Source organism: Pogoniulus pusillus, chromosome 18, assembly GCF_015220805.1.
Source record: "Pogoniulus pusillus isolate bPogPus1 chromosome 18, bPogPus1.pri, whole genome shotgun sequence".
In the NCBI taxonomy this organism is placed as follows: domain Eukaryota; kingdom Metazoa; phylum Chordata; class Aves; order Piciformes; family Lybiidae; genus Pogoniulus; species Pogoniulus pusillus.
In genome coordinates, this window is record NC_087281.1 from 3,429,551 (window position 1) to 3,445,776 (window position 16,226).

The following is a 16,226-nucleotide window of genomic DNA, read 5'->3' on the forward strand; positions in this document are numbered from 1 at the left end:
GCAGTTACAGGTGTATCTCATCATAATAATTCTGGACCTGCCTGAAAGTGCTTATTCTACAGGTTTTGTCCTTACTGGGAGATAAGATGGTGGGGAGGGGGGAAGTCAGATAGTAAAAGTAAACTTGAGACTTGGAACCTTGTGAAGACTTGAAAAACAAAATCACCAACAACCACTCCAAACAAACCAAAACCCATCACAAACAAAAACCCCTAGCAAAAATAAAAAAAGGGTGGGGTGGGGTGGTGGAGGGACCTAAACAAAAAAAAACCACAAGCTTGTGCAAACTCAAACCAACCCAACCCACTTCAAACCAGCAATTTCATTTATAAATTTATTAGAACCTGGCTTCCTGGTGGATATTTTTGATCCACTAGTTTAGTGAGAGTAGCACATAAGCAAGGAGAGAAAGAAACACTGTCTTTTAAGCACTGTTCAGAGATACTTTTGGGTAGAGAGGAGTCTAAATTCTATTTTCACCTGTGAATCTTGTAATTATCAGATGACAAAGTTACATATGGCCACTGAAAGGACTGTAAATAGCTTACAGTTTTGCAGTTCACTGAGGAAGCCATTGGCCTGTTTCATGTGAGTTTGAAAGCAGTTGGTTTTCAACAGTTGTAGAATGTGCTTGATTTTGTTTCTAAATTATCCAGCTATAATACTTAGATTACAAAACCACTTCTGGCACCATTTTTAAGTTGCATAATATATGAAAATTGACATCTGCAGAAGTACTGTCCAAGGCAAAAGGAGGTAATTAAAATACTGTTGGCTGCTGTCATCTGTTAGAGATGTGCTAGTCTTTAACTACTAGAGAATTTAGACTCTACTAGAGCTTCTTAATTAGTTTCTAAGTATAATAGCAGTATACCACTATTTTAATTTCATAATGGAATTGGAAGAATGAATTCCATTGAGAACACCTGGCTGTTTCTTGATCTGAACTTTAGCCCTTACTGCCAGAAAAAACCAGTTATTCTTTGAATGTATGAAAGAAGTGGCAGCTATCTGTACAAAAAAGCACTAGCATCTGGGACCCAAAGTTAGTTCTAGTTTACAAAAATCCCTGATGCTGCTCCAAATCTGTAGTTGCTGGTGAGATGTATTTGGACTTATATTGGATAATTATTTATATTGTGTATAGGTACATCCTGGATCCTGTACATGGTGGTACATAATATTTGTAGCATGCTTACAGTGTTGATTATCTGATGGTTAAAAAGTCTTGAGAAATCTGGTCATAGTTCAAATTCTTAATCTGAAATGAGAAAGCAACTCAATGACAACCGAATGGTAGACATCTTTTCACTTAGTGAAAGGAATCGGGAGGATGTGAAGTATCTTTGATGTTACAGTAATTGCTGTTAATTGTGCTAAGGTTAAAGAATGCATAGCTTTCAGTTGCTGACAGCTTACTGCTTGTATCTGCCAGTTATTATAGGACATTCACAGAAATGGTTTTTTTTTAGTGGCAAAAAAAGCTGTAGAGTTAACCATTGTCTGCTTAGAGTCAATCTCCTAAATAAGCAGGCTGCGGTGGTTTTGTTCCCCCACTCCCAAGCAAGCAACCGATCAGCTTTACGAGTTCTTTACAACTTGCTTTCATTGAATGTTAAAGGCAAACCATTAATGAACTGCAGCACAATAATACATATAGAAATGCTAACACCTCTACTATTCTCTCCTGGATATTGATGTCTCTAATATGATATTTAATAATCCTGAATGTAGTTGGTTCATTTAAACAAGATATGCTATTTTATTGGTCACCAGTAAATACAACCTGCTCATCTTTAGATACTGCTCAGATATTACTGCATGTATTTTCTACATCCAGGGGAAAAAAAGTGTTTCCAAGCAGTTATTTTCACTACTTGGATGTCCAGAGAGTCCGACTAGCTGATAGGTGAAACTAAGTTCATGTAGTTTCCTAGGGTTTGTCAAGAGGCAGGGAGATGGACATGCACCACTGTGCTCTGCCTAACAGCAGGATATTTTCCTATGTGGCTTTTCTCCAGGTGGCTTTCCTGACAATTTCCAAGATAAGGTAACTTATTTTCAATGAGACTGTTCAGACCTAACCCCCACTGAATTCTCTGTAACTTGTGTTTTTAACAGTCTGGTAAATGTGGGCATCTAGTTCTGGAGCCCTTAATACAAGAGAGATGTGGAGATGCTGGAATGTGCCCAGAGAAGGGCCAGGAGGATGAGCAGAGGGCTGCAGCAGCTCTGCTGTGAGCACAGACTGAAAGAGTTGGAGCTGTGCAGGCTGGAGCAGAGGAGGCTCCCAGGTGACCTTCTTGTGGCCTTCCAGGATCTGAAGGGGGCCTACAGAAAAGCTGGGGAGGGACTTTTTAGGCTCTCAGGGGGTGACAGGACTGGGGGGAATGGAGCAAAGCTGGAGGTGGGGAGATTCAGAGTGCATGTGAGGAGGAAGTTGTTGAGCATGAGAGTGGTGAGAGGCTGGACTGGGTTGCCCAGGAGGTGGTTGAGGCCCCATGCCTGGAGGTGTTTAAGGCCAGGCTGGCTGAGGCTGTGTGCAGCCTGCTCTAGGGTAGGGTGTCCCTGTCCATGGCAGGGGGATGGAACTAGATGATCCTTGTGGTCCCTTCCAACCCTGATTGATTCTATGATTCTAATTGTTTTGCTACCAGGAGGAAACAGATGTTGGAAAACGACTGCAAAATGAGGACAAGAAGAGAAAAGAAAACCAGAAAAGTAACTTGCAGGGGAAATAGGACCAGCGGTGCCCACAGATACCTTTTAAGCTGCCAGCAAATGGACAAACATGCCTTTGCCAGGCCAGTTTCCACAGTTTAACAGAGTCTTGTGCTGCTGTATCCCCTCTAGTGCCAAACAGCTGTCCGTAGGAGGGGCAGAAGCTCCTGGCAGGCCTTCCTGCTCTGCACTTGCTCTAGTCTTTGTCCTTATGGCTGCTTCACCTCGGTTTATAGAATCACAGGATCAACCAGGTTGGAAGAGATCTCCACGATCATTCACTCCAACCTATCACCAGCCCTACCCAATCCTCTTCTTCAGGAACCCACTGGTTTTCTTGGACCCGTGGGCCCATCGCTGGCTCCTGGTGACCTTGCTCTCCTCCAGCATTGCCAGCTCCTTCTCCTTGAGGCTGCTCTCCAGCAGGTCCCCCCTCGCCCGTCCCGCTGCATGGATGGTTCCTTCCCAGGTACAGGACCCTCCGCTGGCCCTCGCTGAACCTCCTGAGGCTCTTCTCAGATCCCTATCCCGTGCCGGTCCCACTGAACACCATTCCCCGCCGCTAATCCAGCTCGTCCCGTTCCTAGTCGCTGCTTTCCAAAGGGGCGGCTTCGTCATGCCGCGACTGGCTGCGGAGGACCTGAGGAGCCCTCCCTACCTTCCGCCACAGTTCCGCGGGGTCTGCAGCCCTGTGAGCCTGGAGCTTTAAAGTACCTGCTCTGTACAGTGGTTCTGTTTATAATATTGTTCTACACAGACGGTACTTTTTAGTTTGAAGTAATACGCCGAGCGCACCACCGCAGCGCTGCAACTCGCCGCACTTCACTTCCCGCCCCCCAAAACGCCACTGCTTGCCCCTGGCACCGCCTGCGCCGCCGGCAGTCCCCGCCCCGCCGCAGCCCGCCGGAGCCGCGGTTGCGCTGTGGCTGTAGCACCGGCCGGGAGGGAGAGCCGCCATGTTGTGCCGCTTCGCCTCGGCGGGCAGGTGAGAGCTGCGCCACGCCAGGGCGGGGGAGCGTAACGGCGGCCAGAGCAGCGCGGCGTCAGGCGGTGGCTGGGCTGCCCGCCCCGTCCGCTCCTAGCGGTGGGCGAGGGGGGAGGAGGAGGAGGATGTGGTGGGGTCGCCTGCCCCGCGGCTGCGCCCCGACATTTCGGGAGAAGGGAGATGCTGCTGCTGCCGAGTGCCCCGCACGGCTCGGCGCCGTTTCGGACAGGGGCACGGCGGGGGGGCTGCTGGCCACTGTCGTTTCACCTGCCCGGGCTCTGTCTTTGTCCTCTGTTGAGGAGACCTTGTCCTCTGCCGAGGGACTCTGACGTCGTGCGACCGGTTCATATCCTAGCTGCTGGCCCAGGCTGCCACACTCGGCCGCTTCTCAGGGCCGCGAGGGTTTTGCTATTGCTTTGTGCCAAGGTCACCAGTGGAAGTTAAAAGGGCCTTAGAGGTTGACCTTCCTCTCCCAGCCCAGCTGTTCTGCTTTCATTGTCGTCATTATCAAGTCTTTTGACAGGTGTGAGGTGTTAAAATGGGGAAGGGTGACCAGAAGCTATGTGGTATCTGTGCTGCACATGGCGGCAACCCTGTCACCATGCAGCGTGTGGCTTTCTCATGCCTGCGGTAGAGACGGGAGGGAGCATGGGCTGGCACAGGAGGCGTTCGTGCTGAAGAGGTTGGTTCAACGCTGGTCAGGCCACACCTTGGGTGCCGTGACCAGTTCTGGGCTCCTCAGTTCAGGAGAGATGTTGACACACTGGAAGGTGTCCAGAGAAGGGCAACGAAGCTGGTGAGGGGCCTGGAGCACAGCCCTGTGAGGAGAGGCTGAGGGAGCTGGGGGTGTGCAGCCTGCAGAAGAGGAGGCTCAGGGCAGAGCTCATTGCTGTCTGCAGCTACCTGAAGGGAGGCTGTAGCCAGGTGGGGTTGGTCTCTTCTGCCAGGCAAGCAGCAACAGAACAAGGGGACACAGTCTCAAGTTGTGGTGGGGGAGGTCTAGGCTGGATGTGAGGGGGAAGTTGTTGTCAGAGAGAGTGATTGGCATTGGAATGGGCTGCCCAGGGAGGTGGTGGAGTCGCTGTCCCTGGAGGTGTTGAAGCAAAACCTGAATGAGGCACTTAGTGCCATGGTCTGGTTGATTGGGCAGAGCTGGGTGCTAGGTTGGCCTGGATGATCTTGGAGGTCTCTTCCAACCTGGTTGATGCTATGATTCTGTGTTACTGCTACCTTTCCTTTCTCCTCATCATGCCTGCATGTGTGGGGACCGTGTGTGACTGGTGGCTTGGGAAGCTTGATTTGAAAAGTGGTGCCTCTACATTGAGTGTTCTTGCTTTGAGCTTCAGAGAAAGGGAAATTTGACTTCTTCACCCGAGACAATGCCCCATGTATTTAGCGGAGCTGATGATAACAGTTCTGATTTCAGTACTGAGTAAGCCTACCTCCTCCTGTTTTTTCTGTTTTAGAAGTAATGCCAAGTTGATAGCACCATTGGGATGCTTGGTCTCCAGACAAAAGCACACTCTTCCCGATTTGCCATATGACTATGGTGCTCTGGAACCTCACATTAATGCAGAGATCATGCAGCTGCACCACAGCAAACACCATGCCACCTACGTGAACAACCTGAATGTTACAGAGGAGAAATACAAAGAGGCACTGGCAAAAGGTTTGTATAGCCACAGTCAGCAGATGAGATGGAACTTTCTTGACATAGATGATACAGGAGAAAAAATATGCTCCTCAGGGGAAATAACTTCTAAAAAATTTGGGTAATGTAAGTCAAGCTTTATTTAAAAAGTGAAGTATTATTAGAAGGAAGCTTCCATTATAGGCTTCAGTGGAGTTGATAAATGGAAACTAGATGCAGCTATAAAGTATGAATTCTGTTCTTTGTAATACTGCATAACTAGAACAAAATTCATTTGGTTTTTGTGTATTGGGTCCATGTTTGCATTGGGAACTTGAACCAAAGATTGAGTCAATAGGAAGTTGCAGTTGTTTTACAAAGTTAAGTACTTTGTAATGAAAAATCAGTAACCAACTAATACAAAGTAAAACTTTGTTCACCTTGATGGTTTTCACATCAGGTGCTCTGTATATTCCTGTGTAGTAATCTTTGTTGCCTATAATTGGATATAAGACAGGGTGGGGTGCTGGTGGATGAGAAGCCAAACGGGAGCCAGCAGTGTGCACTTGCAGCCCAGAAAGCCAATCAGAGCCTGGGCTGCTTCAGGGGAAGTGTGGCCAGCAGGGTGAGGGAGGTGATTCTCCCCCTCTACTCCACTTCTCCACGTGTCCAGAGAAGGGTGATGAAGCTGGTGAGGGACCTGGAGCACAGCCCTGTGAGAGAGGCTGAGGGAGCTGGGGATGTGCAGCCTGGAGAAGAGGAGGCTCAGAGCTGAGCTCGTTGTCTACAACTCCCTGAAGGGAGGCTGTAAACAGGTGGGGTTGGTCTCTTCTGCCAGGCAGCCAGCAACAGAACAAGGGGGCACAGTCTCAAGTTGTGGCGGGGGAGGTCTAGGCTGGATGTTGTTAGGAAGTTGTTGTCAGAGAGAGTGATTGGCATTGGAATGGGCTGCCCAGGGAGGTGGTGGAGTCACCGTCCCTGGAAGTGTTCAAGCAAAGCTTGGCTAAGGCACTTAGTGCCATGGTCTAGTTGACTGTCTAGGGCTGGGAGCTAGGTTGGCCTGGATGATCTTGGAGGTCTCTTCCAACGTGCTTGATTCTATGATAAGATGCAGCACAAGACTTTATTTGTTCCAGCATAGGCTGGCTCTGATTACTGGTCCATCAAAATGTGCTAGATTTGCTAACCAAAATATATAAACATGAAAGTCGTTTTCGGTGAAAACCTGAGCCAGCCGTAATTTTTCCTGCTCTTTCTTTTGTCACACTGTTATGTGACCTGTGCTGCTGTATTTAACAGCTCTTTCAAGGAACCAAATGACTCTTGGTATACAGAGAAGCAGAGGTAACTGTTTCTTGAGCACCTCTGATCTGTCTGTTTTCCTTTAGCGAGTTGTTCTCTGTGGCTGTGTTGTGTGGTAAGCTGGTGCAAAGGCCAGGGTCTCTGTACATACACATTCCAGGCTACTTCGGTCACTAAAGGGAAAGTTCTCTTTTCCAGTGCAAAGTTCAGCAGATTGGTAATCCTTTATTCTCAGGACAATGATTTCTAGGGGGATCTAACAGAATCTGAGAAATCTTCTCAGGAATGGTGGAAGAAAGAGTGATGAAGGTATAAGAGACATTCTGGGCTGTTTTGGGGTTTATGGCTTGTGATATTCTGTATGCTCTGGATGAACTTTAGAAGTGTTATTAAGGCATGCAAAATTCAAGGAAAATGTCCTGAAGATGCCATTTGAGTGGGTACAGGAGATATCTCATCCTGAATACCTGAATTGAGCAAATAGTGTTTTTTGCTAACTGTGTTGGATGCTTTGTTCCAGTCCTGTATCTGTCAGTAGTTTCTGAAGGGTATGAAGAGAGAGTGAGAACATGCTAGTAAGAGCCTTAGTGACAGATGTGCTACTGCTTTGTGACTTGCATTCATTGCTGTGTTAAGGTACTCATTCGTTGGTATTGGAAGATTTCTACCACTCACATCTAAGAGAGAGGAAACAGCTGCCCCTGATAAAGCTTCAAGAACTGCTGATGTGGTTTAGTTCTTTTAAAAGCCAAAAGAACATTCAGAACACTTGTGCTGAAGTGGTGCAACACTGTTTAGAGGCACAAGGCACCAGTGAGTTCTTTTAAGGATTATGGCATTTTGTGGAGAGGGAGAAGTACAGGGCTGTCTGATCTTGGCTTCAGTTCTGTCATGCAGAGTAAAATAATCTGGGGCACTGTCTTTTCCTGCAAGGATCTTCCTCCAAAATAGAAATGAAACAAAACACAGGAGCGGGATGAACGTTTTGTTTATGTACTTAACTGTAGGCATCTTTCCTCAAGTGCAAATTGTCCTTTAAGAAGCTTTAAAATTATTACTTTGTGACCTAGTGGGTGAACGATATTCTTCTCTTTTAGTGATAATGCTGAGCAATTTACTCAGCAATATTGAGCTGGGTCCTGTTTGTACTAGTCGCTTTATTCTGGTGTAGCATTGCTTGCCTGGTAGTTGCAATATTGGCAGATCACACATCATTGTAGCATAATAAAAAGCCAAAGATGAAGGAATCTTTAATGTTGTTTGTCATTGACTACCTGAAATATGGGTAGCGGTCACAAACCTCAGGTTTCCTGGAGGTATTTTATAGGCTAGTAAGATGCAAAAGGAGATTGATGGAGGCTTAGTGGCTACTGTGGGTGATAATGTTCTTACTTATCTGTGTATTTTTACCTTCTGCCTCTTTAGGTGATGTTACAGCTCAAGTGTCACTTCAGCCTGCACTGAAGTTCAATGGTGGAGGTCATATCAATCACACCATCTTCTGGACAAACCTTTCTCCTAATGGAGGAGGAGAGCCTAAAGGTTAGTGCTTGTTACAGTGGTTAATTACATCAGATTTCGTTAACCAGTATAACTGATCGTATTTTATTTCTTTGAAAGAGCCTAGAAGGTTTTTGTGTTTAATGTTATTTTGCCTTTCTCTATGACAGTTATCACAATTCCAAGGAATTCAGGGTGTTTTGGGTGCAATCCCAAGAATAAAAAAAGCTAGTCCTGTGCTAAGCTGATGATGTGTGCACTGCAAAATACTTGGCTATTGTTATCTTGTTCTTTCTGGCTGTATAAAAGAAAACAGTTGTACAAAGCTATGCTGTACTGGGTAGGAAATGTGCTCCCAATCACCCAACCTAGTGACTTAGATTTGTGCTCCAGTTTGAATAGGGGTAGTTTAGCAAATAAAGCCTAAAGGAAGAAATCCCCTCTGGGAGGATTGAGTAGTGATTATCTGCCAAGTGACCTCCAATTAAAGGTAAAGGTTCTATAGTACAGATCACAGGATCACAGGATGGTAGGAGTTGGAAGAGACCCAAGGAGGTCATCGATTCCAACCCCTCTGCCAGAGAAGGACAATACTGTCTAACACAGATCACAGAGGAAGACATCCAGACAGGCCTTGAAAGGCTCCATAAAAGACTGATCTTACAAAAGTGCTTGTGGTAAACCTGAGGGGTTTTAAAGGAGGCTGATGTGCCTGCCTGTGAATTGGTGGACTTTGAGTGTGTTACTCAGATTCAGCATTCATAGGTTACATTTGCTTGTGACTTGACTACCATGGAAGTACAAAGATGCTCTAAAGATGTTACAGTTAGAACTAGAGCATAAAGTTTTGAAGCCTCAAAGTTGAGATTTCAGTAAGCAGTTCTGATATTAGTCCCTTTCTGGGCGAACTTGTTTTCAGTTGACCCCATTAGAAAAGGTGCTTTAAAGCCTGGATTTTTGCCTCTCTATTTCTGTGAAGTTTCTGAGGAGGTCAGTGAGCTTGACACTACATTTCTCAGTTTCACCTGAAGGGTTCAGAGTTTTTGTAGGAAGCCTGTTAAAGCCTGTCTTAAGATGCACTTGCAGTTATCACCAAGAGATTTTCAAGACCCTCTGTCTGAAGGTGGAAGGAATAAACAATTCTGCAGCATTGCACTGCATGAAGTGGTCTTACACATACTAATTAGAAAGGACCATAGAGACTTTCAGGTTTTAAGCAAACACCTACATCTGAAAAACAAAAAGTGTGTTAGAGTGTAGGGGAAATGAAGTTTGATAGTGTATTGTTACACTATATAGTTTTAGTTTCTGTTCCCTTTGCCCCAACAGATTAATGTGAAAATTATGTAGAGGGGATCTATCATGTTGAACAGACAACTGTAGAAGCATATCTACATCTAAAATCTGAGAAGTAGTTAGATGTGTTTTACTATGTGTAGGTTCATTATACTGATATCAAAGATGTCCAAATACTGTGTTGTACTAGGTCAAAGCACAGCCACTCAATCTTGTCGTTCTGTATATACAGACCAGCTCCTTACCTTATTTCCTAGTCCTCTGTGGCATTTCCTTTCAGACAAGGATGTCAGCTCCTGAGTACCCAGTTGACAGCATACTGCCTGTGTCTGCAAGAACAGCAAGTTTGACTGCTGCACTAATTTCATTGCAGTCTGCTTGTCCTCTTAAGGCACAGAACTGTTAAAATGATGCAGCTACTCCATCTAGACACTTCCTTCCCTTCTGTTTCCAGGTGATACTTGGACACGGAGAGATGTTAAGTAGCTGATGTTCTGTGTTGTCTCTGTGCCTGTGTTTTTTCACAGGGGAATTGTTGGAAGCCATCAAGCGAGACTTTGGTTCCTTTGCAAACTTCAAGGAGAAGCTGACGGCTGTATCAGTTGGTGTTCAAGGATCAGGCTGGGGGTGGCTTGGCTATAACAAAGAGCAGGGACGCTTACAAATAGCAGCTTGTGCAAATCAAGACCCTTTGCAAGGAACAACAGGTCAGGTTTCTTTCCACTTCTCTCTTTGTAGATTTCATAGGCAAGTGTATGGTATCTGAAAATGGGTTTGTGGACAAACATTAAGAACAAATTGATTAAAAGGGCTGGAAAAGTGAGCCTCACTGCTAGCAGAAGTGAAAACAGTTGCAGTTTTTGTAACAGTGTACATAGAGCAGGACTTTAAATCTGTGAGGAGTACTAGGGTTTAAAATCTGTCTGGTTCAGGTGGGGCATACTGTGAAAGCACTCTCCCTTAGCAGTTTTAGCTTAGGCTCCTTTGGATTGTTTTTGAGTCACCAGCATAGTTTGCCTGTATCGAGGAGGGTTAAGCCTCCTGCCTTTCAGATTTTCTCTAGTGGAAAGGCTATTCAGAGAACTGTCAGTGCAGAACAGACAGCAGCAGAGAGGAGGATGCACAAAGTAAATGTTACTGTGTTTAGATTATGTTTAAAACTACAACTACCTGAAGGGAGGCTGTAGCCAGGTGGGGTTGGTCTCTTCTGCCAGGCAAGCAGCAACAGAAGAAGGGGACACAGTCTCAAGGTGTGCCAGGGGAGGTCTAGGCTGGATGTTAGGAGGAAGTTGTTGCCAGAGTGAGAGATTGACATTGGAATGGGCTGCCCAGGGAGGTGGTGGAGTCGCTGTAGCTGGAGGTGTTCAAGAAAAGCCTGGCTGAGGCACTTAGTGCCGTGATCTGGTTTATTGGGTAGGGCTGGGTGATAAGCTGGGCTGGATGACCTTGGAGGTCTCTTCCAACCATCTAGTCCAACCCCCTCTGCAGTAAGCAGAGGCATTCTCAACTAGGTCAGGTTACCCAGAGCCATATTCAAACAGTTCAAACAGTGTGAAATACTGTAAGAAGCACCTTCTTGCTGCAGAAAAAGACTCAAAAGTAGGTACAAAGTCATGCTGCAATGTCAGATTTTATTACTGTGTTTTCATAGACTTTTAGTTTTAAATCTGTCTGTTTGGTTTGGTTTTGTACAGGTCTCATTCCTTTGCTAGGAATCGATGTATGGGAACATGCTTATTATCTTCAGTATAAAAATGTTCGACCTGATTACTTGAAAGCCATCTGGAATGTGATCAACTGGGAGAATGTATCTTCAAGATATGCAGCTTGCAAAAAGTAGAGTGGAATTCTTGCACAGACTTCTGAAATGTCACCACTTCTACTCCGATACCACTCTTGTAGTAGTGCCTGTGGCTTACAAATGAATTGTTCTACTGCTGAAAACACTTAGCTCGTCCAACAAAAGCATTTCATAATCAAGCAAAGTGTCTGCTTGTTTAATTCTGTGAGAAGTATTTACTTAGATTTTTGAAGCTTTAAACTGTGGTGCAACAAAGAGAGACACTTCAATTATAATACTTTGCTGAAGCTTGGTGAGGTAATGGATTTCCTTGTTGCACTAAAATACTTAGGTGGAAAAATGTACTTTATGTTGCTATAAGTAAATAAAACTCAAGGATCTTCTATAGCTGTCTTTAAGAGACTAATTTTTAGTGGTAGTTGGCCCAAATACTGAGTTGCTTTGAAAGGAGAAGAGGAGCCCATGTTGTGATTTGTTGTGTTACAGGCTACGGAGCTTTCTCACTGCTTAGACAGTTGAAAGGAGAGATAAGCCTTCCTGTGCTTGGCTGTCTTCAGTTGTCCCTACCTGTTTCTGGATCTCTTACATGCAATTATCATGTGTTGCACTGGTGTACTGGCTTTTGAAATGTTATCCTGGGCAGGAGTCAAGACCACTGGGTCAGGCTAAATTAGAATCATAGAATCAGTCAGGGTTGGAAGGGACCACAAGGATCATCCAGTTCCAACCCCCCTGCCATGGGCAGGGACACCCTACCCTAGAGCAGGCTGCCCACAGCCTCAGCCAGCCTGGCCTCAAACACCTCCAGCCATGGGGCCTCAACCACCTCCCTGGGCAACCCAGTCCAGCCTCTCACCACTCTCATGCTCAACAGCTTCCTCCTCATGGCCACTCTGAATCTCCCCACCTCCAGCTTTGCTCCATTCCCCCCAGTCCTGTCAGTCTCTGACAGCCTAAAAAATCCCTCCCCAGCTTTTTTGTAGCCCCCTTCAGATCCTGGAAGGCCACAAGAAGGTCACCTGGGAGCCTCCTCTTCTGCAGCCTGCACAGCCCCAACTCTTTCAGTTTGTGCTCACAGCAGAGCTGCTGCAGCCTCTGGCCATCCTCGTGGCCCTGCTCTGGACACACTCCAGCATCTCCACATCCCTCTTGGAACAGGGGCTCCAGAGATGTATGCAGAACTCCAGTTGGGGTCTTAGCAGAGCGGAGTAGAGAGGGAGAATCACCTCCCTCCACCTGCTGGCCACACTTCTGCTGCTGCAGCCCAGGCTCTGCTTGGCTTTCTGGGCTGCAAGTGCACACTGCTGGCTCCTGTTGAGTTTCTCACCCAGCAGCACCCCCAAGTCCCTCTCCTCAGGGCTGCTCTCCAGCCACTCAGTGCCCAGCCTGGATTTGTGCTTGGCATTGCCTCAACTTGGCCTCAGGACCCTGCCCTTGGTCTTGTTTAACCTCCTGAGCTTGGCTTGTGCCCATCTCTCCAGCATGTCGAGGTCCCTCTGGATGGATCCCTACCCTCCAGCCTGTCTGCTTGGTGTCAACAGCAAACTTGCTGAGGCTGCACTCAGTGCCTCTGTCCATGGCACCCACAAAGATGTTGAACAAGACTGGTCCCAGGACGGATCCCTGAGGGATTCCACTTGTGACTGGCCTCCGCTTGGACCTGGACTCTTTGGGTGCCACTCTCAAGCCAGTTCTTTATCCATCTCGTGCTCCACCTATCAAATCCATGTGTCACCAGCTTGGAGACCTGCATGTGGTGCAGGACAGTGTCCAAGGCCTTGCTCAGGTCCAGGTAGATGACATTAAATTGTTCATGTAGAAACTGAATGACAGTGATGTTTTTTTTACACGAGTTTCTATGTGATGTTTATTCCATACTAGCTGTTGAGGTCTGTCATGAAACATCCTGTAACTTGTAAAGCTGACTACCTGTGTATATCAAGTATAACTTGTCTCTTCCTGAGTCAGTTGCAACAAGCTAAAATTAAGGGCTGAGGACAGGAGAGAGTTACTATCTGGAGTAAAGGAGCAGGCCCAAGACCTCTCGAGAAATATGAGAAATGGTTTGCATGGGGGTTTTTGTTTGGTTTTTTTTAGCTACCTGTTGCAAGTATTTCAGACTGAAGGCTCCTGGACATACATAGTACCTTGTCCATAAGTTGTCTTTGAGCTTTCTTAGAATGCTTCTTTAGGTTCAAGGTGAGTTCTTGGGAAAGCAAGGAATAGAATCACAGGCTCACAGGATGTTAGGGGTTGGATCAGCGAGTCCAACCCCCCTGCCACAGCAGGACAGTACTATCTAGCACACATCACAGAGGAACATGTCCAGACAGACCTGGGAAGTCTCCCGGAAAGGAGACTCCACAACCTCCCTGGGGAGCCTGTTCCAGTGCTCTGTGACCCTTACAGTAAAGAAGTTCCCCCTTGTGTTGAGGTGGAACCTCCTGTGCTGCAACTTACACCCATTGCTCCTTGTCCTATCCCAGGGAGCAGTGAGCAGAGCCTGTCCCCCCTCTCCTGGCAGCCTTCAGATACTTAAAACATTTATCAAATCCCCTCTCAGTCTTCTCTTCTCCAGATGAAACAGCCCCAGGTCCCTCAGCCTCTCCTCATAAGCCATGCCCTCCAGTCCCCTCACCATCTTCCTAGCCCTCTGCTGGACCCTCTCCAGCAGATCCCTTTCCCTCTTCAACTGGGGAGCCCAAAACTGAAGGCAGTATTCAAGATGAGGTCTCAGCAGGGCAGAGTAGAGGGGGAGGAGAACCTCCCTTGTTCTGCTGGACACACTCTTCCTAATACACCCCAGGATCCCATTGGCCTTCACAGAACTGTCAGTGTAGGCCAGACAACAGCAGAGATGAGGATGTGCAAAGTAAATGTTGCTACTGTGATTAGGTTTAAAACTACAACTACCTGAAGAGAGGCTGTAGCCAGATGGGGTTGGGCTCTTCTGCCAGGCAACCAGCAGCAGAACAAGGAGACACAGATTCAAGTTGTGCCAGGGCAGGTCTAGGCTGGATGTTGTTAGGAAGTTGTTGTCAGAGAGAGTGATTGGCATTGGAATGGGCTGCCCAGGGAGGTGGTGGAGTCACCATCCCTGGAGGTGCTGAAGCACAGCCTGGCTGAGGCACTTAGTGCCATGGTCTGGTTGGTTGGCTAGGGCTGGGTGATAAGCTGGCCTGGATGATCTTGGAGGTCTCTTCCAACCTGGTTGATTCTGTGATGTTTTGGTGTGTCCAAGCAGACTGAACTGCCTTGCCAGATGCATTCGGGTCTCAACACATGCTGCTGCAAAGTGCGAGTGCATGGTTGTGCCTTGCCCCCCTCCCCCCGGCCCATTAAAAGATATTTGAATGCTAATATGCAGTGCAAAGCGTTTGTCTGTCGTGTAGCAGGAAAGATTAACGCTGTCTGAGGCCAGGCGCAGGGCGCACTTTCAGTCCCTGCGGTGGGGCTGGTGCTGTGCGGGTCCATCAGCCCAGGAGGTGGCGCATTCACCCTGCTCGTGGAGTCCGAGGGCTCCGCCGATGTCATCCCTGAACGACCACGAACGGAGAGACAACACAAGTGGGTGTTTTTTTTTGCTTTGTTTGCTTGGGTTTTTCTCTCCTCCAACATTTACCTTTCACCTCACCATTATTTATTTATTTCACCTTTATTTAGAGCATGTATTAAAACAAAGCCAAAAGCAAACAGACAGTGAGCCCCAAACTATCTCCAGAACATGCTGTCAGCAACTCAGCTTGTGAGCTGGTAGGCTTTGCTAGTTGTATTAAACCACTCATAGAACCATAGGATCAAACAGCTTGGAAGAGACCTCCAAGCTCATCCAGTCCAACCTAGCACCCAGCCCTGTCCAATCAACCAGACCATGGCACTAAGTGCCTCAGCCAGGCTTTTCTTGAAGACCCCCAGGCACGGTGCCTCCACCACCTCCCTGGGCAGCCCATTCCAATGCCAATCACTCTCTCTGTGAAGAACTTCTTCCTAACATCCAGCCTAGACCTACCCTGGCACAACTTGAGACTGTGTCCCCTTGTTCTATTGCTGGTTGCCTGGGAGAAGAGGCCACCCCCCACCTGGCTACAGTGTCCCTTCAGGTAGTTGTAGACAGTAATAAGATCACCCCTGAGCCTCCTCTTCTCCAGGCTAAACAGGCCCAGCTCCCTCAACCTCTCCTCATAGGATTTGTGCTCCAGGCCCCTCACCAGCTTTGTTGCCCTTCTCTGGACACCTTCCAGCACCTCAACATCCTTTTTGAATTGAGGGGCCCAGAACTGGACACAGTACTCAAGGTGTGGTCTGACCAGTGCTGAGTACAGGGGAAGAATAACCTGCAAGCTCATACAGTCCAACCTAGCAACCCAGCCCTGTCCAATCAATCAGACCATGGCACTAAGTGCCTCATCCAGGCTTTGCTTGATTCTTCACAGAAGAATTACTTGTCTTTGTTGTGCATCCATACATTTAGTTTTCTCTAGTGTAGCAAAGGAGGCTGAGAACGCTGCTGTGTTACTCTGCTAACATTTCACATGCCTGTTACATTGACCTTGCAGAAGTTAATCATTACAGTAGTATAAACAAAGAGTTGTATTCAAATTGTCTCTAATACTGGGTGAAAAAAATACTGGTAACCAGGTAGGGTTGGTCTCTTCTGCCAGGAAAGCAGCAACAGAACAAGGGGACACAGTCTCAAGTTGTGCCAGGGCAGGTCTAGGCTGGATGTTAGGAGGAAGTTGTTGTCAGAGAGAGTGATTGGCATTGGAATGGGCTGCCCAGGGAGGTGGTGGAGTTGCCGTGCCTGGAGGTGTTGAAGCAAAGCCTGGATGGGACACTTAGTGCCATGATCCAGTTGATTGACTAGGGCTGGGTGCTAGGTTGGACTATATGAGTTGGAGGTCTCTTCCAACCTGGATCCCAGGCTCACAGGATGTTAGGGATTGGAAGGGACCCAAAGAGATCATCGAGTCCAACCCCCCTGCCAGAGCAGG

At 47.2% G+C, this 16,226-nt stretch overlaps 1 protein-coding gene across 1 annotated transcript; it reads left to right on the top strand.

Annotated features, from left to right (window-relative positions):
- Positions 1–3,596: 3,596 nt before the first annotated feature.
- On the top strand, positions 3,597–11,620 carry SOD2 (superoxide dismutase 2). The gene is made up of 5 exons (XM_064158257.1): positions 3,597–3,706; positions 5,173–5,375; positions 8,064–8,180; positions 9,962–10,141; positions 11,129–11,620. The coding sequence occupies exons 1-5, from the start codon at positions 3,678–3,680 to the stop codon at positions 11,272–11,274; spliced, it is 675 nt and encodes a 224-aa protein (XP_064014327.1). The 5' UTR covers positions 3,597–3,677; the 3' UTR covers positions 11,275–11,620.
- The last annotated feature ends 4,606 nt before the right edge of the window (positions 11,621–16,226 follow it).

Bases quoted from the DNA above. Each gene is read 5' to 3' on its own strand.
- SOD2 (XM_064158257.1), top strand. From the start codon at position 3,678: ATGTTGTGCCGCTTCGCCTCGGCGGGCAG. The intron at 3,707-5,172 runs GTGAGAGCTGCG...TTTCTGTTTTAG, and splicing joins CGCTTCGCCTCGGCGGGCAG to AAGTAATGCCAAGTTGATAG. The intron at 8,181-9,961 runs GTTAGTGCTTGT...GTTTTTTCACAG, and splicing joins TGGAGGAGGAGAGCCTAAAG to GGGAATTGTTGGAAGCCATC.